General features: G+C 44.5%; 1 protein-coding gene across 1 annotated transcript in view; it reads left to right on the forward strand.

The window, feature by feature from the left end:
• The window catches only part of LOC126234505 (glucose dehydrogenase [FAD, quinone]-like), a 176,829-nt gene extending 153,893 nt beyond the window's left edge, over window positions 1-22,936 (forward strand). Inside the window, exons 3-5 of the mRNA XM_049943198.1 lie at window positions 1,953-2,322; window positions 10,667-10,856; window positions 20,691-22,936. Coding sequence (XP_049799155.1) covers window positions 1,966-2,322; window positions 10,667-10,856; window positions 20,691-22,090 — 1,947 coding nt within the window. The 5' untranslated portion in view covers window positions 1,953-1,965 and the 3' untranslated portion in view covers window positions 22,091-22,936. The remainder of the gene's footprint in view (window positions 1-1,952; window positions 2,323-10,666; window positions 10,857-20,690) is intronic.
• Window positions 22,937-23,583: the final 647 nt, after the last annotated feature.

Here is a 23,583-nt window from a genome sequence, read left to right on the forward strand (position 1 = left end):
TTAAGTGAAGGCCGTCGGCCAGTGCGATGCCCGCGGTGAGGGGTAATGTCTAAAATTTCGTATTCTCGGCCTACTCTGAACACTGTGGATCTTGGATTACTGAATTTAATAACGATTTCCGAAATGGAATGTCCCCTGTGTCTAGCTGCAAGCACTATTCCGCGTTCAAAGTCTGTTATTTCCCGTCGTGCGGCCATAATCACGACGGAAACCTTTTCACATAAATCACCTGAGTACAAATGACAGCTCTGCCAATGCACTACTGATTTATACACTACTGGCCACTAAAATTGCTACACCAAGAAAAAATGCAGATGATAAACGGGTGGTCGTGCGGTAGCGTTCTCGCTTCCCACGCCCGGGTTCCCGGGTTCGATTCCCGGCGGGGTCAGGGATTTTCTCTGCCTCTTGATGACTGGCTGTTCTGTGCTGTCCTTAGGTTAGTTAGGTTTAAGTAGTTCTAAGTTCTAGGGGACTGATGACCATGGATGTTAAGTCCCATAGTGCTCAGAGCCATTTGAAACATTTTTTTTTTTTTATAAACGGGTATTCATTGGACAAATATATTATACTAGAACTGACATGTGATTACATTTTCACGCAATTTGGGTGCATAGATCCTGAGAAATCAGTACCCAGAACAACCAGTTCCTGCCGTAATAACGGCCTTGATACGCCTGGGCATTGAGCCAAACAGAGCTTGGATGGCGTGTACAGGTACAGCAGCCCATGAAGCTTCAACACGATATCACAGTTCATCGAGAGTAGTGACTGGCGTATTGTGACGAGACACTTGCTCGGCCACCATTGACCAGACGTTTTCAGTTGGTGAGAGATCTGGAGAATGTGCTGGCCAGGGCAGCAGTCGAACATTTTCTGTGTCCAGAAAGGCCCGTACAGGACCTGCAACATGCGGTCGTGCATTATCCTGCGGAAATGTAGGGTTTCGCAGGGATCAAATGAAGGGTAGAGTCACGGGTAGCACCACATCTGAAATGTAACGTCCACTGCTCAAAGTGCCGTCAATGCGAACAAGAGGTGACCGAGACGTGTAACCAATGGCACCGCTTACTATCACGGCGGGTGATACGCCAGTATGGCGGTGACGAATACACGCTTCCAATTTGCGTTCACCGCGATGTCGCCAAACACCGATGCGACCATCATGATGCTGTAAACAGAGCCTGGATTCATCCGAAAAAATGACGTTTTGCCATTCATGCACTCAGGTTCCTCGTTGGGCACACCATCGCAGCCGCTCCTGTCTGTGATGCAGCGTCAAGGGTAACCGCAGCCATGGTCTCCGAGCTGACAGTCCATGCTGCTGCAAACGTCGTCGAACTGTTCGTACAGATGATTGCTGTCTTGCAAACGTCCCCATCTGCTGACTCAGGGATCGAGACGTGGTTGCACGATCCGTTACAGCCATGCGGATAAGATGCCTGTCATCTCGACTGCTAGTGATACGAGGCCGTTGGGATCCAGCACGGCGTTCCGTATTACCCTCCTGAACCCACCATCTTCTGCTAATAGTCATTGGATCCCGACCAACGCGAGCAGCAATGTCGCGATACGATGAACCGCAACCGCGATAGGCTACAATCCGACCTATATCAAAGTCGGAAACGTGATGGTACGCATTTCTCCTCCTTACACGAGGCATCACAACAACGTTTCACCAGGCAACGCCGGTCTACTGCTGTTCGTGTGTGAGAAATCGGTTGAAAACTTTCCTCTTGTCAGCACGTTGTAGGTGTCGCCACCGGCGCCAACCTTTTGTGAATGCTCTGAAAAGCTAATCATTTGCATATGACAGCATCTTCTTCCTGTCGGTTAAATTTCGCGTCTGTAGCACGTCATCTTCGTGGTGTAGCAATTTTAATGGCCAGTAGTGTACCTCTTGTACGCGCCACCGCCGTCAGACCCTGACCTCTGCTCCTGCCGCTGTGCAGGTCGCGCTCGGCGATGTCGGCGCAGTGCAGGAGCTGTGACTTCGGCGACACGTCGCTGCTGTCGGGCGCGTGCGGCGGCGGCGCGTCGGCGTTTATGCTGGCGCTGCAGGCGCTGCTGCAGGCGCGCTGCGACGTGTCGGACGCGTGCGGCCGCGTCGGCCGCGACTCGGCGCAGCTGCCTACCGGCCGCGCTTTCGACTTCATCGTGGTGGGCAGCGGGCCGGCGGGCAGCACGGCTGCCGCGCGCCTCTCCGAGAGCGGCGCCACAGTGCTTCTGCTCGAGGCGGGGCCCGAGGACCCCACCATCTCGCACGTGCCCGCATTCGCCGTCACGCCCATCCGCACGCGCCTCGACTGGAACCTCACCACGGTTAGTCACCACTCAGCTGCACACTCTAGTCTTGTTTACTCTTGGTGTAAGCTCACCAGATGTAATAGTCACTCATTTAAAAGCGCACACTGGTCGCCTTGGAGAGCTGTAACTGCTACCAGACGGTCGTGTCTGCTCGTGTCGAATGAAGCTGCCCTGTTTCTTGATCTATCAATGCGGACTGTCCAATATGCCAAAAATAAATTTACATGCCTTACAAAAATATAAGTAGCATGTTCCTCTGCGAGGTGCCCAGGTGGAGAAGACTTTGTACCTCTTTAATGCAGACGAATTTTGCATGAGAACAAGACATGCACTCGACCCCCTCCTTATCTACCAGCTCATTAATTATGCGCGCAACTGTAACGGAAGGAAATGATGGTTGACCCTGTTAGTTGCTAAAATAAGGAGTGCACACTCATAATAATTTAATAAAAATCGTAATCTACCAAAAAAGAGAACTTTATCATAATAAACAACAGGAAATGGGATTCTGCCTATATCTACGAAAAGATTTGTGGATTGAATATTACAATGGGATTTATTATATATAAGAATATAAATGCACATGATGGTCGACACACATAGTAGGTTAAAGGATGTTGTTGTTGTGGTGGTCTTCAGTCCTGAGACTGGTTTGATGCAGCTTTCCATGCTACTCTATCCTGTGCAAGCTTCTTCACCTCCCAGTACCTACTGCAGCCTACATCCTTCTGAATCTGCTTAGTGTATTCATCTCTTGGTCTCCCTCTACGATTTTTACCCTCCACGCTGCCCTCCAATACTAAATTGGTGGTCCCTTGATGCCTCAGAACATGTCCTACCAACCGGTCCCTTCTTCTTGTCAAGTTGTGCCACAAACTCCTCTTCTCCCCAATTCAATTCAATACCTCCTCATTATTTATGTGATCTACCCATCTAATCTTCGGCATTCTTCTGTAGCACCACATTTCGAAAGCTTCTATTCTCTTCTTGTTCAAACTATTTACCGTCCATGTTTCACTTCCATACATGGCTACACTCCATAGAAAATACTTTCAGAAACGACTTCCTGACACTTAAATCTATACTCGATGTTAGCAAATTCCTCTTCTTCAGAAACGCTTTCCTTGCCATTGCCAGTCTACATTTTATATCCTCTCTACTTCGACCATCATCAGTTATTTTGCTCCCCAAATAGCAAAACACCTTTACTACTTTAAGTGTCTCATTTCCTAATCTAATTCCCTCATCATCACCCGACTTAAGGGTTAAAGGATAGGGTGTTCAAAAATGGCTCTGAGCACTATGATACTTAACTTCTGAGGTCATCAGTCCCCTAGAACTTAGAACTAGTTAAACCTAACTAACCTAAGGACATCACACACATCCATGTCCGAGGCAGGATTCGAACCTGCGACCGTAGCAGTCGCACGGTTCCAGACTGTAGTGCCTAGAACCGCTCGGCCACTGCGGCCGGCGGATAGGGTCTACTGAAATATTATGAGAATAAGAGTTGGCTCGAGAACAAGGGGCTCCTATTCTCTGTGACGCAATAGATTGACGATAATGACTGGAGGTCCTAATGAATCAAATATTGGTTCAAAATGATTTGATGGCTCTGAGCAGTATGGGACTTAACATCTATGGTCATCAGTCCCCTAGAACTTAGAACTACTTACACCTAATTAACCTAAGGACATCACACAACACCCAGTCATCACGAGGCAATCAAATATTAATCTCCCGACTATATAGCTGTATCGCAATTAGTAGTGAGAGCTCAAATGGGATGACATGGAGAAACAAGCAAGGTGGAGTTGTAGCAAAGCGTGCGCGCGTGCTGCTGAGGGATTCAGTATAAAATTGATAAGGCCCTACAATGCCGGAGCCGCAAAATACTGTACCAGTACTGAAATCTGCAGCACGTCGTTGGTAGGCAGCGTCCTGATGATGTAGGCGCCTACTTCTGCCATGCAGCGACTCTGTGTCAACCCCTGGCCGCGACCAAGTCACAAGACCATCCGACTCTGAGGAAGATCAGATCCCGAATCCCTTCTGTGATGCGATTCAAGAACGAAGCCAGCATTGCTCAATTCCCTACTCTCCTCGAAAACCGCGAATCAGCATTCAGTTCCGATTCCAAAATTCCCCCACACTGTCTCAGAACATCATTCGCGCCAATCGCAACCGTTCCCTCCAATTTCGAGCAGGGCTTTATGACGTCAGCTAGCCTCAGTTTAAGTTGACCAATCATGCCTCTGCTATTCAGCTGAGGGCACTGAACTTGCTGTTTGACCGGCTACGAAAACAACCTGCCTAGACCACCGGCCATTTGGTGGCAGACAGTCGCACCCAGCAGGGCAGAGTCCACAAGTATTCTCAGAATCATGAGGACAATGCAGTCAGTCGGTGCCAGCAATCTTCGTTCCTGACGCGCCGGAACGGTAAACACGTAAACTGCGGCGACACTCAGATGTCTTGCAGGTAGTTTCGCCCTGGATACAATATGCGAAACTCGACCGACGTCAGTCGCTCCGCCAGGTGCTTAAGCCTATTGTATGAACCTCTCAGAATTCAGATAAGTGCAGCTCCCAACCGGAAACGGAGTGTGCCGCGTCCTACGATGCTCGCCTCGCCCAGGCCATCCACGGAAGTAAAACAACATGTTTAGGAATCAAATGAAAAGTATTTTTTTGAGCTCTCAGTACAAATATACTCATTACAATATCATTATTTGGTCTGTTACTACCATGCAATGACATAGAACATTAATAAAATTGATAAAAATGAGAGGAGACATGCAAAAGAGGGAATGGAACCTCTGCTATGACCTTGTGTTTACTCTTTTGATTTTCAACTTCATATTTGTTTTAACTACACTCCTGGAAATTGAAATAAGAACACCGTGAATTCATTGTCCCAGGAAGGGGAAACTTTATTGACACATTCCTGGGGTCAGATACATCACATGATCACACTGACAGAACCACAGGCACATAGACACAGGCAACAGAGCATGCACAATGTCGGCACTAGTACAGTGTATATCCACCTTTCGCAGCAATGCAGGCTGCTATTCTCCCATGGAGACGATCGTAGAGATGCTGGATGTAGTCCTGTGGAACGGCTTGCCATGCCATTTCCACCTGGCGCCTCAGTTGGACCAGCGTTCGTGCTGGACGTACAGACCGCGTGAGACGACGCTTCATCCAGTCCCAAACATGCTCAATGGGGGACAGATCCGGAGATCTTGCTGGCCAGGGTAGTTGACTTACACCTTCTAGAGCACGTTGGGTGGCACGGGATACATGCGGACGTGCATTGTCCTGTTGGAACAGCAAGTTCCCTAGAGGTTTAGGAATGGTAGAACGATGGGTTCGATGACGGTTTGGATGTACCGTGCACTATTCAGTGTCCCCTCGACGATCACCAGTGGTGTACGGCCAGTGTAGGAGATCGCTCCCCACACCATGATGCCGGGTGTTGGCCCTGTGTGCCTCGGTCGTATGCAGTCCTGATTGTGGCGCTCACCCGCACGGCGCCAAACACGCATACGACCATCATTGGCACCAAGGCAGAAGCGACTCTCATCGCTGAAGACGACACGTCTCCATTCGTCCCTCCATTCACGCCTGTCGCGACACCACTGGAGGCGAGCTGCACGATGTTGGGGCGTGAGCGGAAGACGGCCTAACGGTGTGCGGGACCGTAGCCCAGCTTCATGGAGACAGTTGCGAATGGTCCTCGCCGATACCCCAGGAGCAACAGTGTCCCTAATTTGCTGGGAAGTGGCGGTGCGGTCCCCTACGACACTGCGTAGGATCCTACGGTCTTGGCGTGCATCCGTGCGTCGCTGCGGTCCGGTCCCAGGTCGACGGGCACGTGCACCTTCCGCCGACCACTGGCGACAACATCGATGTACTGTGGAGACCTCACGCCCCACGTGTTGAGCAATTCGGCGGTACGTCCACCCGGCCTCCCGCATGCTCACTATACGCCCTCGCCCAAAGTCCGTCAACTGCACATACGGTTCACGTCCACGCTGTCGCGGCATGCTACCAGTGTTAAAGACTGCGATGGAGCTCCGTATGCCACGGCAAACTGGCTGACACTGACGGCGGCGGTGCACAAATGCTGCGCAGCTAGCGCCATTCGACGGCCAACACCGCGGTTCCTGGTGTGTCCGCTGTGCCGTGCGTGTGATCATTGCTTGTACAGCCCTCTCGCAGTGTCCGGAGCAAGTATGGTGGGTCTGACACACCGGTGTCAATGTGTTCTTTTTTCCATTTCCAGGAGTGTACTTTCAAAGTACCACTATTTTAATTACCCTTCACTACGTAAACGATGGTAACATACCAAGCACAACTAGAGCCATAGCTTGGCGCTTCAGTCAGCAGTTCATTCACGTTAGATCGGAACGCGGCTCCGTTTCGCAGCCAATATGCTGCATAGCGCAGTTATTCATTACTATTGTGCTGTACGCCTGTTAACCGCAAGCCTATCCAAACACAGGTTTTCTCCATGGTTTTGTAAGTGTGCCTGTCTAATAACTCCCGGTTAGATTCTTCGTGCCCGTAAATAAAGAAAATCCTTTCCAGTAAACTGATTTATAAGGAATTTTTTTTTTAAATTATTTACCTTTCATTGCTTCCGATTGCATATTCGTCGACTGCGTTTACGCTCCATTCAGTTTCCACTTTTGACTAATGAAGTTTGTACTGTTATAAATTTTACGTCAGTTGTTACTTAGCTGTGGTTGGATTAGCTCGCGGTCACAACATCATGTAATACATACGTTAATGTCAATTTGTAGAAATTCTGAAGATGCGTCACTAGAGCGACACGCATCAGTTTTTAAATAATTAACTGTAACAGAGACTGCCTCTTTATTTGGAAATTGGATTACTCTTGCTGAACCAGGCAGGAAATGGAAAAAAATAAACCACTCAACACATGTGTAGTTATATTCTGAACAAAATGTCACTGAGATGTCCACCACGGCGTTGAACACACTAACGCACACGATGGCTCCCATTGCTAATCACTGTGTCCAACGTTATTGGCCTTATGTCAGCGATAGCCGGACGTATGTTCGCCTCCAAACGTTGGCAAGTTAATGGCTTGTCAGTATTGACGTTGGATTTCATGCAGCCCCAAAGAATAAAAATCCATGGATGCTAAATCAAACGAACGTGGCGGCCAGTTCACAGATTCATATCTTGACGCGATCCGCTCGATAAACTTCTCCCTTGGCAAATCGAGCGTAGCGGCATCCTGCTGGAACCGCATGTTTTTAATGTCTATGGCCTCAAGTTCCGGCCACAGAAATTAGCCTAACATGGTTCAGCAGCGTTTTCCAGCGACGGTAACGGTTTTTCTATCATCGCCTCGAAAGATATGGCACGGCAACGCCATAAACCTCATCAAACAGTGAGTTTTTCTGAATACAATGGCACCTTTTATATCTCTAATAACGACAATTTTGCGTATTGACGAAACCATTAAGAGAAAAATGCACCTCGTCTGAGGAGATGATTTTTCCATTGAAATCAGATTCAGCTTCCAACTGCTGTAGGGCCTATTCAGCGAACTCACGAATCAATCTATTATCGTTTGTCTTCAAGTCTTGAGTCAATACAACTTTGTATGGATGCAATCCCAAATCCTCTCTCATGATTCGTGAAGCAGATGTCTCAGATAGCCGCAACCGTTGAGATCGTCTTGAAACTGCCACCTCCGACTCTTTCTCAGTACTGGCCGGTACTGCTGCGACATTGTCCGCACTTCGCACTTTACGTTGTCTTCTTGGTGGCTTTTGATCGTGTAGACTTAGGCAGTGCGGCGAACAGCCTGAACAGAGAAACTGTGATGGCGACCCGCTTTTCTGTTCAACAGAACAACTGAGCTGCCACTTCCGTAAAAATTTTTATGAGTTTAGAAATCAGGAAACCATACAAACGTCTCAAAAACGAGACCGACAGGAAATGCAAAATGGCTAAGCAGGGATGGCTAGAGGACAAACGTAAGGATATAGAGGCTTATCTCACAAGGGGTAGGATAGATACTGCCTATAGGAAAATTAAAGAGACCTTTGGAGAAAAGAGAACCACTTGTATGAATATCAAGAGCTCAGATGGAAACCCAGTTCTAAGTAAAGAAGGGAAATCAGAAAGGTGGAAGGAGTATATAGAGGGTCTATACAAGGGTGAGGTACTTGAGGACAATATTATGGAAATGGAAGTGGATGTAGATGAAGATGAAATCGGAGATACGATACTGCGTGAAGAGTTTGTCGGAGCACTGAAGTCGAAACAAGGCCCCAGAAGTAGACAACATTCCATTAGAACTACTGACGGCCTTGGGAGAGCCAGTCCTGACCAAACTCTACCATCTGGTAAGCAAGATGTATGAGACAGGCGAAATACCCTCAGACTTCAAGAATAATATAATAATTCCAATCCCAAAGAAAGCAGGCGTTGACAGATGTGAAAATTACCGAACTATCAGTTTAAAAAGTCACAGCTGCAAAATAGTAACGCTAATTCTTTACAGACGAATGGAAAAACTAGTAGAAATATTGGAACACGTGAGGCAATACTGACCCTACGACTTATCTTAGAAGAAAGATTAAGGAAAGGCAAACCTACTTTTCTAGCATTTGTAGACTTAGTAAACGCTTTTGACAATGTTGACTGGAATACTCTCTTTCAAATTCTGAAGATGGCAGGGGTAAAATACAGGGAGTGAAAGGCTATTTACAATTTGTACAGAAACCAGATGGCAGTTATAAGAGTCGAGGGGCATGAAAGGGAAGCAGTGGTTGGGAAGGGAGTGAGACAGGGTTCAAAAATGGCTCTGAGCACTATGGGACTCAACATCTGAGGTCATCAGTCCCCTAGAACTTAGAACTACTTAAACCTAACTAACCTAAGGACATCACACACATCCATGCCCGAGGCAGGATTCGAACCTGCGACCGTAGCGGTCACGCGGTTCCAAACTGAAGCGCCTAGAACCGCACGGCCACACGGGCGGCTAGTGAGGCAGGGTTGTAGCCTCTCCCCGATGTTACTCAATCTGTATATTGAAAAAGCAGTAAAGGAAACAAAAGACAAATTCGGAGTAGGAATTAAAATCCACGGAGAAGAAATAAAAAATTTGAGGTTCACCGATGACAAATGGTTCAAATGGCTCTGAGCACTATGGGACTCAACTGCTGTGGTCATCAGTCCCCTAGAACTTAGAACTACTTAAACCTAACTAACCTAAGGACATCACACACATCCATGCCCGAGGCAGGATTCGAACCTGCGACCGTAGCAGTCTCACGGTTCCGGACTGCGCGCCTAGAACCGCGAGACCACCGCGGCCGGCTCACCGATGACATTGTAATTCTGTCAGTGACAGCAAAGGACTTGGAAGAGCAGTTGAACGGAATGGACAGTGTCTTGAAAGGAGGATATAAGATGAACATCAACAAAAGCAAAACGAGGATAATGGAATATAGTCGAATTAAGTCGGGTGATGCTGAGGGAATTAGATTGGGAAATGAGACACTTAAAGTAGTAAAGGAGTTTTGGTATTTGGGGAGCGAAATAACTGATGATGGTTGAAGTAGAGAGGATATAAAATGTAGACTGGCAATGGCAAGGAAAGCGTTTCTGAAGAAGAGAAATTTGTTAACGTCGAGTATAGATTTAAATGTCAGGAAGTCGTTTCTGAAAGTATTTTTATGGAGTGTAGCCATGTATGGAAGTGAAACATGGACGATAAATAGTTTAGACAAGAATAGAATAGAAACTTTCGAAATGTGGTGCTACAGAAGAATGCTGAAGATTAAATGGGTAGATCACATAACTAATGAGGAGGTATTGAATAGAATTGGGGAGAAGAGAAGTTTGTGGCACAACTTGACAAGAAGAAGGGACCGGTTGGTAGGACATGTTCTGAGGCATCAAGGGATCACAAATTTAGCATTGGAGGGCAGCGTGGAGGGTAAAAATCGTAGGGGGAGACCAAGAGATGAATACACTAAGCAGATTCAGAAGGATGTAGGTTGCAGTAAGTACTGGGAGATGAAGAAACTTGCACTGGATGGAGTAGCATGGGGAGTTGCATCAAACCAGTCTCAGGACTGAAGACCATAACAACAACATCAATGTCAGTTCTAGTATAATGTATTTGTCCAATGAATACCCGTTTAGCATCTGCATTTCTTCTTGGCGTAGCAATTTTAATGGCCAGTAGTGTAGTATTTGGTCTGGTGATCGTAGTTTGTTACGACGCAGTATTTAACTGGCCCACACTGGCGTCGACCGAGTTCGGTAGCCCCCTGCAGGCCCCGCGGCTGCCGCTGTTCCAGGCGGTGCAGCAGAACGCGTGCCTGAGCCAGGGCGGTGTCTGCCGGTGGCCGCGCGGCCGCATGCTGGGCGGCACCTCCTCCATGAACGGCATGATGTACACCAGGGGACACCCGCTGCTCTACGACGCCTGGGCCGCCGCCGGCATCCCGGGCTGGTCCTACAACGAGCTGCTGCCCTACTTCATCAAGAGTGAGTCACACACACTGCTGCTGCTGCAGTTGTTCTTGTTATTATTATTGTTGTTTTTCTGAGTCGGAAGCATGGTTTGATACAGCTCTCCACGCTAGTCTATCCTTTCCAAAACTCCTCATCTCTGCAACCCATACCCACTCAAACGTTCTTTCTGTGGTCAAATCTTGATCTCCTTGTACAGTTATTACCCCCAACAAACCCGCACTTACCATTTCTAGATACAAGAGGATATGTCCTTCCGAAAGACCCCTTTCTTTGTACAAGGTGTGCCATAAATTTATTTGTTCTCATACTCAATTCAGTACATCTTTATTAGTTATCCTATCTACCCTTCTCATCTTCAGCAATCTTCCGTAGAACCACATTTCAAATGCTTCTATTTTCTTCGTTTATGTTATGCTTACAGACCTCGTTTCACTTCCACGCAAAGCTACTTTCAAGACAAAGCTTCTCGCAAGACAATTACTCTCAGGAAATTATGTTTAACAACTAGATTTATATTGCATGTTTAAATATATCCCTTTTTCAGAAACGCTTTTCTATCAGTAGCTACTGAAATTTTGAATTTGATATACTCTCAATTTCGACCACCGTCAGTTATAAACTTATTTACTGCTTTAGTGTCTCATTTCCTAACCTAATTCCCATAGCATCGCTGGTTTAATTCTACTACATTCCATTGCCCTTGAGTTACGTTTGTTGATTTTTCATCTTACAATCTCTTTTCAAGACATCATCCATTACGTTCAGCCCAACTTCCATGTCGATTGAAGTATCTGACAGAATAACAATGTCATCTGCAAACCTTAAGTTTTCTCCTCCTTCAAACGTAATTCAGGTCCCAAATTTCTTTTTGGTTTCCCTCACAGTATGTGTAATGAACAGCTTGAATAACACTCAATTTAAGTTTCAACTTCCGCCTCAAGTACTGCTTCCCCTTCGTGTTCCAAGACTTTTAACTGTAGTCTGCTCTCCGTATAAGACGTAGAAAATCTTTCGTACCCTGCATTTTTGCCCACAACTAGCTGAATTTGAAAGAATATAGTCCAGTCAAAATTGTCAAACACGCTCTCCAAATCCACAAATGCTGTAAACGCACGTTGACTTTGTTCAGTTTGACTTTTTAGAAGAGACTTAGGGTCTGTATACAAAGTGAATGACCTAAAACTTCCACCGGAAATATTGCGGCAGTGAAAAGTGCTAGTGCTCTGCTGTTTTCACAGAATGGGTTGGTAGTCAGGGGCTCGTATTGTTACTCAACCAGCAGCTTATAATAATACTTAAAAACTGTATTTTTTTGCAGACTTACGCTTCTTTAAATGTAAAAATGCGTATTGACACTAACAGACTAAATGTAGGGTAAATTAGAACGATAGTGGTGTTCCTTGCAAGACTCTTGTACGAGTTGCTTACGAGGTATCGTATTTTGAAAAGTTCCCATAGTGACACTTGTACAGTACCTCTGGTACCACGCACTAAAGAATAACACAAGTCCATAGTCCACTTATGTGGATTCTGACCAGTAACGAGACAGTTGACCGTTACAGGTTGTGTTCAAAATGATCGCCGGCAGTGGCAACACACGCTTCCGCTTGGTATGGAACGGCTGCAGCACACGTTTTAACATTTTAGCGGAGATTTCTAAGAAGGCTGCAGTTGTACATCGTAGCATGTCATCAGGTACAGTTGGTATGTCCTTGCAGGCGGTGTCTTTCAGCTTACCCCACAGTTAAAGTTCTACGGGCTGCAGTACTTCGTGCACTGTGGGCTGGACAGCCATCATATTCGTGCCACAGGTTCCTCCTTGTCTGCAGGGGAACATTTTCTAGTATCCGCGGAAGATGGTCTGTTATAAGGCTGCGATACTTGTGCGCGTTCATAGTTCTGTCTATGAAGAACGGGACTACGAGCTGATGGTTCAGTATCCCACACCGCACTTTTACACACAATGGACGCTGACGTTCCATCTAACGACGCCAAAGGAGATTTTCAGCAGACCAAATAGTGCATGCTTCTATGGTTTACCTGGTCATGATTGACAAACGTGGCTTCGTGATTAAACAAAATGCATGATACCTCTGGAGTATCTTGTCTTAATGCCCATGTCTTAACTCAATTTTCAAAATCGATTCCATGTAGCTCTTAATGGAGAGAGATGTGATACTTCAACCTGTGTCGATGAAGAATACACAGGACACTTGCGTTACTCATGCCATTTCCTCGTGCGATTGCGCGGGAGCTAAGGTGCGGACAGCTGCAACAGCAGCAAGATCCCCCTCTTTTGTAATCACTTGTTTCCTTCTGTTACGTTGTCCAGTCGTTACACTACCACTTTCACGTAACTGTTTGAAGAGGTTGATAAATATTTGCCGGATCGTAGACGTCTATTGGGATGTCTTGCCATGTGCACCGTACAACTAACTACATTCTTCCTACGCGTTATATGCACCGTGTCCGTGTCAACTTTTCTTACATTGGCAAATCCCATCGTCCACTCACGATCTACTATTTGGTCTGTCATACACCAACTGACTAGCAAGTCGCAATGCGCTCAGGGAATACAGAAGCACACTAAAAAAAAAAAAAAAAAAAAAAAAAAAACATAACAACGTTGTACATAGAAACTACGCAGGTTGAATGGCACAAACAAGTATCAGTGTGGAATCTTTTAAAAGTACGATATCTAGAAAAAGGCTCGCACTAGCGTACTGTAACGAACACCTTTAACACTCTAATTTTCCCTACATTCAGTTTGTTAATGTCAACGTAACTAATGAGGAGGTATTGAATAGGATTGGGGAGAAGAGAAGTTTGTGGCACAACTTGACTAGAAGAAGGGATCGGTTGGTAGGACATGTTTTGAGGCATCAAGGGATCACAAATTTAGCATTGGAGGGCAGTGTGGGGGGTAAAAATCGTAGAGGTAGACCAAGAGATGAATACACTAAGCAGATTCAGAAGGATGTAGGCTGCAGTAGGTACTGGGAGATGAAGAAGATTGCACAGGATAGAGTAGCATGGAGAGCTGCATCAAACCAGTCTCAGGACTGAAGACCACAACAACAACAACAACAACAATGTCAATAGGCACAACTACATTTAAAAAATGTATGTTTGCACCAAATGTACACTTTCTAAGTATTATTATACTCTGTTGATTGGCTAACAATACCAGCTCCTGACCCTCAATCCATTCTGTGAGAACTGCACATCAATAGCACGTTTCATTTCCACAATACTTGCGATGCCAGTTTCAAGTGATTCACCCAGCATACTCGCGAGTTCCGGGATTTATACATTTCTCCGTAACCCCGAGATCGACTCCTATTACTCTTTCCATTATTCTGTAAATAATTCGTGTAAGTATTACTGAACTGATAGTTCGATAATATTCACAGTCGTAAGCAACTGCCTTCTTTACATTTTCCTCTGTGATTTCCTTGCATACCATGAGTAATAATTTTTTTCATGTGTAGTTCTACCAAGGATCTCAATAAATCTGAAGGAATGTTATCTACTACAAGTGCCTTGCTTTGAATTAGATCTTTTAGTGGTCCATCAAATTCTTCTCATGGTATCATGTCTTCTATCTCATTTTCATATACTTCCCGTTCGTCCCCCCTGTATAACTGTTCTATATATTCCACTGCCTTACAACCTTCTCTTCTTTGCTTATTACTGATTTGTATTCTGTATTCTTGATGCTCATACACACCTGCTTCTCTTTTCTCCAAAGACTTCTTCAAATCTCTTGTAGTTGGTATCTATCTTTCCCACAGTCTTGCAGACTTCTACAACTCTCCATTTATCATCTAACCATTATTGCTTTGCTGTTTTGTATTTTCTGTCAATCTCAGTTATATAGACGACTGAATTTCCTCTGGTCTGCTTCATTTGTTGCATTTTTATATTTTCTCTTTTCGTCAGTGGAATTCAATATCTCGCGTGTTATCCAAAGATTCCTAGTGGGGTTTATCATTTCACCTTGTTGTTCCTCTGCGGTCTTCATTATTTCACCTCTCTAAGCTAGGCAAATATTTTCTGCCATATTCCTTTTAACTATTTCAGTTACTTGGTGTGTAACCCTCTTTTTAAACTTTCTGGTTGCTTCTGTTTGTCCAGCTTTCGACAGTTTCACAGTTTAAGCAGTATCGGTCTGCAGTTTATATGTTACAACCAGTAAAGAGTCGTCAGAGCCCCTGGAAATCTCCTTTGCAAATCCTTGTCTCATCACTATGTAATCTATTTAAAACTTCCAGATGACTCTAGGTTTCTTTCACGTACACAGCCCTCTTTCATGATTCTTAACGCAAGTGGCTACAATTGTTAAACCGACAATTGTACAAAATTCTTCCAGATGACTTCCCATATCTTTGTTCCCCCTGTTCTTGTAGTACTTTTTTCCTTCCTTTTCTCTTTCTATTATCGAATTCCAAACCATTAGAATTAAATTTTCGTTTCCCTTATAATGGGATGTCTAGGATGGTTGGATGTGGGCAGTGATTCTCTACCGGAGAAGGACGTGGGTGCAGTAGAAGAACACCGTTCGTAGGATACAATAAACCTGTTATTGCTGTTTATTCAGATTAATTCCGTCTTCAATGCTGTTGCTAATTTCGTGTCTTTACTTACAGTTTCTGTGCTTCCTTCATCGTATAGAAATTTAACCACACGTAAATCGTCACTGACACGGTTTGTTTACGCGATATAAGAATTTGTAACAAATATATTACGTCAGTACAGCATGCCAAACAGTTGGGATACGGTCAAAAGTGAACAATTTTTCGTAGATTACATCCTTTAAATAGAGCTGTCACTTATAATTTTTATCACTAATACCACTGACTACTTAAATTATCAATTATCCGTCTATATTCTATTTCGTACTATTTTCGTGCAAATATTGAGAGGAAGGTATGAAGAAATGGACATACGTATGGATTTATTATGGTTATTTTAGGATCATCTTGATCGGGTTACAGGCTCCTGTTGACGTTTTATACGTGTTTGCAAATTGAATTTAGGTTGTTTTAAGATCTTTGACTTATGAAAACTCCAATCCTTTTCCTTTAGTTGCACAAACACTTTTCCTCACGTTAAACATTGTAATCAAACACTAGCACGTCACTGAACAGTGAGCGACAAGAAAATAGCGGCAGTCGTTGAGTAAGGAGGCGAAAATGTTTGCTCAAATCTCGTTTTGTAAAATAAGTGGAAGAAATGATGAGAGTGCAATATGTAAATGGACAAAAGCGGACGCAATAACGAATGAAGGACAGGAACACGCACAACAGGACGGAAAATGTAAGTAAAGTGACATAGAAAATCATACCCACAAACTTTTTCATGACTATTTGACATGCTGCCAAAATGTATAAAATAGAATATAAGTCGTAATCGATAATGTAAGTAGATAGTGATGTTAGTGAGAAAAGTTAAAAGTGACAGCTTGACGTAGCCATGAAAAATGGAACACATCCAAGGAAGCGTTATAGGCCCTCTATCGTACCTGATCTATATTAACGACATAGGAGACAATCTCAGTAACCGTCTCAGATTGTTTTCAGATCATGCTGTCATTTACCGTCTTGAAAGTCATCAGATAACCAAAGCAAATTGCAAAATGATTTATATAAGTTATCTATATGGTGCGAAAAGTGGCAATGGACCCTAAAGAAAGAAAACTGTGAAGTTATTCACATGAATACCAGAAGAAATCTACTAAATTTCGATTACGCGATAAGTCACAGAAATATGAAAGCTGTAAATTCAACTAAATACTTAGGGATTACAATTACAAATACCCTAAATTGGAAAGATCACATAGATAATGCTATGGGTAGAGCAAACCAAATCCTGCCATTCACTGGCAGAACACTTAGAAGGTGCAACAGGTCAACTGAAGAGACTGCTTACACTACAATTGTCCGCCCTATTCTGGAGTATTGCTGTGCTGCGTCGGATCCGCATCAGGTGGGACTGACGGATGACATCGAAAAAGTTCAGAGAAGCGCGGCTCGTTTTGCATTATCGCGAAATAGGGGAGATAGTGGCACAGACATGTTACGTGAATTGAAGTGTCAAACATTAAAACAAAGGCGGTTCTCATGAAATATCAATCACCAGTTTTCTCCTCCGACTGCGAAAACATTCTGTTGACATCTACCTTCATAGGGAGAAATGATTATCACAATAAAATAAGAATAATCAGGGCTCGCACAGAAAAATTTAAGTGCTCGTTTTTCCGACTCGCCGTTCGAGAGTGGAACGGTAGAGGGACAGCTTGAAGGTGGTTCATTGAACCCTGTGCCAGGCACTTTATTGTGTATAGCAGAGTAGTCACGTAGGTATAGATGAAGTGCCTGGCAGAGCGTTCACTGAACCACCGCAGAGTATTTCTCTACGTAGATATAGACAGATATTTTGGGAAACCATATTGTCGAAATATCTTTGTACCATATATTGTTTTTAGATAAACAAACAGCGTCAATGATGATTTGCATGTGTGTGAATTTCTACATAATGAATGAGCCGCAGAATCTGTAAGTAGGCACATAAAAGTTATTATTCTCTGCAATTATCGTATAAAAAATTACAGGATTTATACACTCTAAGACAAAAAAGAAACGACTCACCACGAAGGAATTATCCAAATGGGACGGAAATTGGTAGATGTGATATACGTGTACAGACCAACAAATGAATAAAGTTCCAGAAAAATAGGATAACTTATTCAAGAGAAAGACTTCCCCAAATTGAACAAATCAATAAAGAGTTGGTACACCTCTGGCCCCTATCCAAACATTTATTGGGCTTGGCATTGACTGATAGAGTTTTTTGAGAGACGTCCTGAGGGATATCATGCCAAATTCTGTCCAATTTGATCTTTAGATCGTCAAAATTCCAGGATGATTGGAAGGCCCTACCCATAATGCTCCAGTAGGAGAGATCTGGCGATCTTGCTGGCCAAGGAGGTCTTTCACAAACGCGAAGACAAGCAGCATAAACTCTCGCGGTGTTCAGGCGGGCGTTATCTTGGTGAAGAGTTAGCTCAGAATGGCTTTCCATCAACGGCAACAGATCTCGGCGTAGAATATCGCCGACGTACCGTTGTGCTGTAAGGGTGCCGCGGATGAAAACCAAAGGGATCCTGCTATGAACAGAAATGACACCCAAGACCATCACTTCTGGTTGTCCCACCGTTTAGCGCACGACTGTCGGGTTGGTATACCATCGCTGTCTGGGGCGGGGGATAAATTCGAAGTGTGACTCTTCACCGAGGAGACTTTTACTCCAGTGAATGAGATTTCAGGCCGAAGAAATGTCTGGAAACACTCCTGACTATCGACTGCCGAACAATCAGACAACCAGGAGTGGAATGCCATTTCATTTCATAGGAAGACCCCTTTGGTTGATATCCACGCCACCATTACAGCATAGCGGTACGTCGACGACATTCTACGTCCCGTTTTGTTGCCCTTCTTGGCGAGCCATCCTGCGCTTACATTTTTAGCAAAATAAAAGTCGTCCGTCCACGGCGAGAGTTTATACCGCTTGCCTTCGTGTATATCAAACCCTACGTTGGCCAACAACGTCCCTGCATTTCTAGCCAGTTGAGAACGTTTGGAGCATTATGAGCAGGGGTCTCCAACCATTTCGGAATTTTGACGATCTAAAGCACCAGTTGGACATAATTTGGCAAGATACCCCACAGGAGGACATGTAACAACTCTGTCAAGCAATGACAAGCCTAATAATAAATGCTTGTGTAAGCGTCAAAGGTGTATCGTCGTATTATTGACTTGCTCAATCTGCGAAGCTTTTTCCCTTGCACAAATCATTCAGTTCTACTGAAACTGTAATCATTTGTTGATCTGTACATACACATTACTCTCCCGATTTCCGTCCCATTCGGATACTTCCTTCGTGGTGCGTAGTTTTTTATTTTTCTATTATTTTGTCTTAGACTGTATTTCCCGATGTTCTCAGTGCAGTAAACCCTTAAAGAGACGACTGCAGAACAGAAGGACACACATGCAGACATCACTTACAATACCAATGCAAATAGTTCCAGCTGATAATGGGAATAAATTCGTTAAACGCATCGTGCTACCCACGAAAAAAAAGTAGCTGATGGAATATTTTATTATTTAAATCATCGATGGCACAGTTGCACGGCTTCAAAAAAAATTATTATCACGAATGAACGTAATGGTTTTGCGTCTATCTTAACTTCTATAATGCGTTCACCGTCATAGCGGACGACACACCATCAGAATTAAAAAAGGGCAACAAACTATATTTGACCCAGTTTACACGGTGATTAGACCCTGTTACTTGACACAGTTAAAACAGCCTCAACTTTATCAAGACGTTTCTCAACACGTCTTCCAGTGGATGCAGAACGTAAACTAGCTTATTCTTCCCTGTTTTGATTCATTATCATTACATTTGTTGTCTGATTGTTTTGCATGGTCCTAAATGGCAAGTGGGAACCTCAGTTCAGCTATCTAAAACTGGGATTGATCTCTAGTTATCGTCGTTTCTGTAGCGCCTTGCCAGAGTGCAATATATTATGGAAGGCATTTTTGAAAAATATTATATGTTGTGTGCTGTGTCCCAATCATGTTTCTTAGTAAATGATGTCACAGCTAAGACATTTCAATTACTTAATAAACTGTTCTAATTTACTGCCGTCGATACAGACCTTCGATGTAAAGATGATTTATCCTGAGAATTTCAGGTTTCTGCTATCGAGGTTTTACAATTATATTTCATAGAAATTTTGTGTGGCACTTGAAAGAAATTGGCCGTCTGTAGCTGTCAATATTGTATAGTAATCGGCGATTTCACTACGTAAAAATAAATTTCCGATCCATAAGATAGAAGTTACCAAAAATGTACAGGTGCTTCGCTGTATTAATAGCCAACGATATTGATGATGATAACAAACGATAGTAATAAAGCATGGATTTACATAAGGAATTAGTCTGTGATTGGTATGTTCGAATTATACGGAAACAACTTAGATAATATCTGCAGTATTATTGCAGATTAACTGCTAGATCATCTGGTGGTGAAATTATACATAACAGCAAATCGTAATACAAATAATATTACTAGCCGTCTTTCAAAGCCAGGCTCTTTCTGCGACAGCTCGAAAAATATGAAATATATATTTTAATTCACTTTGTGGACAAATCCAGTGTATCACTAGCTGAAAGGTTTCTTTAGAAGTGTTTTACTGTTTCCTTCCTCGAAACAGAGCATGATATATCGTATACGAAACTTGATGCGACCGTTATTAAGCACCCATTCATTTGGCATTATGATATATGGTGCGCCGTCAGTTGGTTCTTTGAAAGCCACTGCTATGATAACATCTAATATCTTGTCCACTGGACAAAATACGGGTATTAAACTACTAATAAGCAGATAATTGGTCAAGTTGAATTATTGTAACATTTACCCGTTACTTCTGGGCAACTCAACCGCCTGTTACCTTAAGCTATAATCAACCTATAACCTTGGCGGAAGCAAACGTAGGTGAGAGTGGTTTCTACCAAACAGAAAAACAACAGTGCGGTGTCTTTATTTTATACGTTCTGTGTTCAGTTATCCATGTCTTCTACGAATCTTGTTGTTATGTATATACTTTGAATTAGTAACTGTTGCTTGCCCCATCATGACGGAAGTTAATTGCCTGTGATAAAAGATGTAGCCCCATCGCTAACCGTCTTCTTAACAACGAAATGTTTTCCTTGATTTTGTTTCAGAGAAAAGTTACCTGTGAGTTAAACCTTCTGAAAACTCCATCTCTTTGTTTTAAAGGTGAACGCAACTTGAACCTCGACCAGGTGGATCCAGGCTACCACGGAAGTTCGGGTCCTATGGCGGTGCAGTTCTTCCCACACGCGCCACCCATGACGGAGGCGATCATACAGGCAGGCGAAGCGATGGGCTACCGGAGGGGCGACCTCAACGGCTTCAACATGACGGGCATCAACCGCGCCCAGATGATGGTTCTGGACGGCCTGCGGGACGAGCCCAGCCGCTGCTTCCTGCGTTCGGCGGGACGCGCTCCGGGAAGCGGTCTGCGAGTCGTAATCAACGCTCACGTCACCAAAGTGCTGATCGACCCTGCCACACGCACCGCGTACGGAGTCCAGTTCGTCGACAGCGCCGGTCAGCTGAAGGAGGCGAGGGCGCTGAGGGAGGTCATCCTGTCTGCTGGCGCTATCGGATCTCCGCACCTCCTCCTGTTGTCTGGTGTTGGGCCCAAAGAGCATCTGCGCCAGTTTGGTGTCCCGGTGGTTCTGGACCTGCCCGGAGTCGGGAGGAACCTGCACAATCAGGTATCGGTCGCAGTGCCCTTCCTCACAGACGAGCCTTTCACGAGATGCCTCTCCAACAAGAGCGTCCAGGACTTCTTGCGGTACCGCAACGGGACGCTGGCGAGCACTGGCCTGACGCAGGTGACCGGCTTCTTCTTGAGCAAGTACGCGTCCAACGGCGTGCCGGACGTCCAAGTCTTCTTTGACGGCTACAACTGCCGCTGCTCGAAAACGGGAGCGGACGGAGAGTGCGAGGCGGGCGACTCGGGCAAGTGCGGTCCGCGCGTCGTGAGGGCGCGACCCACCAACCTGTTCCCGCGGAGCCGCGGGCACGTGCGCCTCACGAGCGCAGACCCTCTGCAGCCGCCAGAGCTGCAGCCCAACTACCTTCGCGAGAAACGCGACATGGACGTGCTGATCGACGGCATCCGTCTCGTACAGCGCATGGCTAAGACTCCGCCACTGAAAAAGCTCGGCTTCCGTCTGGACAGCAAGCCTTCGAAGGGATGTGAGAAGGTCCCCTTCGATTCGGACGAGTACTGGCGGTGTGTGGTGCGAACGGCCACAGGTCCCGAGCACCACCAGGCCGGGACCTGCAAGATGGGCCCGCCGCACGACCCAATGGCTGTCGTGGACGAGCGACTGAGGGTGCGTGGCATAAGAGCATTGCGCGTGGCCGACGCGTCTGTTTTCCCTGTGGTTCCCAATAGCAACCCAACGGCTGCCATCGTAATGACTGGCGAGAAACTGGCTGACATGGTTCTGCAGGACACAGTCGCCCACACTGCACACACGGGCGGACTGGCTTCACGCTCCGGCGTCGTACCTACCAGAACCCACCACGGTTTTGCAGTGCGTTCTCCAGCCCTGTACCAGTTCCACGCCTTCTACGGCTAGACGCCAGTGATGTGCTGATCTCAGCATGTCGCTATGGACCATCTTCCATCCAACACTTCAATGATTTCACTGGCATACATTACAGCAATGTCTTTTCGTAATGTCTGCACCATAAGTGTTGCTAGTATCCCAGTCAAAAATTGAGCTGAATAACTACCAGAGAATTCATCACAGGACATCTTAATTCATTCACAGACACGCATCTAATATGGATGCGTCTGCCACACATTTCTTATGTACACGTGTGTTTCCAAGAAAGTCCTGTCACAGCAATAGCGGGGATTTTTGCCGTTCACCCCTCGTAATCTGATATAGTAGCAAATATAAGCACTTTATACTAAGACAGTTAGAGATGCACAAAGCGTCGAAATATACATTTACACAAAGCAAATATAATGCAGCTAAGATTTACGTGAAACGTAAATTTCTTTCCACTTTTTGCATCAGTCACAAAGCACCAGTCAGACGGTTCAGTACTAAATGTGATAAGTTTAGTGCCAAAATTATGGCACAAATGTCACAAACATTTGTTCGATTAATCTATTTACTGAAAAAATGCAGAGCACATAATATTACATATTTTGCGTTAACGTGATACTAACAAAAATAATGGAAAATAAAGGGAAACACAATTTCAGAAAATATTGCTTCCTTCCTTTCATGCAGTAATTCGCAGCCACCACAGAATAGTTATTCACACAATAATAATATTATTTACCTACAGCATTGTACCTGGTTGACTGACAACAGAAGTGGAATTTCCTATTTTATACTCTAAACGTATTAGTTGAAACAGTATTAAAATATGATGTATCAACAGTAATAAAATGAATTTTGATTGTAATGACAGATGCAAACAAACTATTTTTGTAATACGTACCTTCACTCCTTCTTACTAATTAAAATAATTAAATTATACCTAAAACCTCCTTCCCTCAACAAACAGAAGCAGAGGACGACTCTGCATCCTAAATACAGTGTGTCCTTTGCAGCACTCGGCTCTCTGTTAGTGGAATTCAGTACTGTTCTCACTGAAGAAATGAATACTGTGTAGTAAACTGTTGTTAAAATATTGAAAAACTAAGAATACGTAAATTGTTTTACGTGTTAAGTCTGCAGATACGGTGACGTATTGCCTGTTGGCTATTGTCTCTGGATCTTCAGCCGACGAACAATTCAATATTTGTTTGACATTTCTTCAGCACAAGGGACTGGCTCTGTCAAAGATTCAACCTCCATTGCTGGTGGCACTCTGACACTTGCAATGCAGGGTGAATCTTTGACGATGCCTGTGTTCTCGTGCTGGTGAAACGGAAGATAAGTAATTAAACAAAAGCCGTCTGAAAATACAAGACAAAACTAATAGGGAAGACGTCAACAGGTGGCAACGAAGTCGTCAACAATTTCATGCAGCTATTTTGTTTAATCAGATGTCTGAAGAGAAATAAACACTTCAATATTCAAATTAATTTACAGATTCATAGTAATTAATT

This window comes from Schistocerca nitens, chromosome 2, assembly GCF_023898315.1.
Source record: "Schistocerca nitens isolate TAMUIC-IGC-003100 chromosome 2, iqSchNite1.1, whole genome shotgun sequence".
Lineage (NCBI taxonomy): Eukaryota > Metazoa > Arthropoda > Insecta > Orthoptera > Acrididae > Schistocerca > Schistocerca nitens.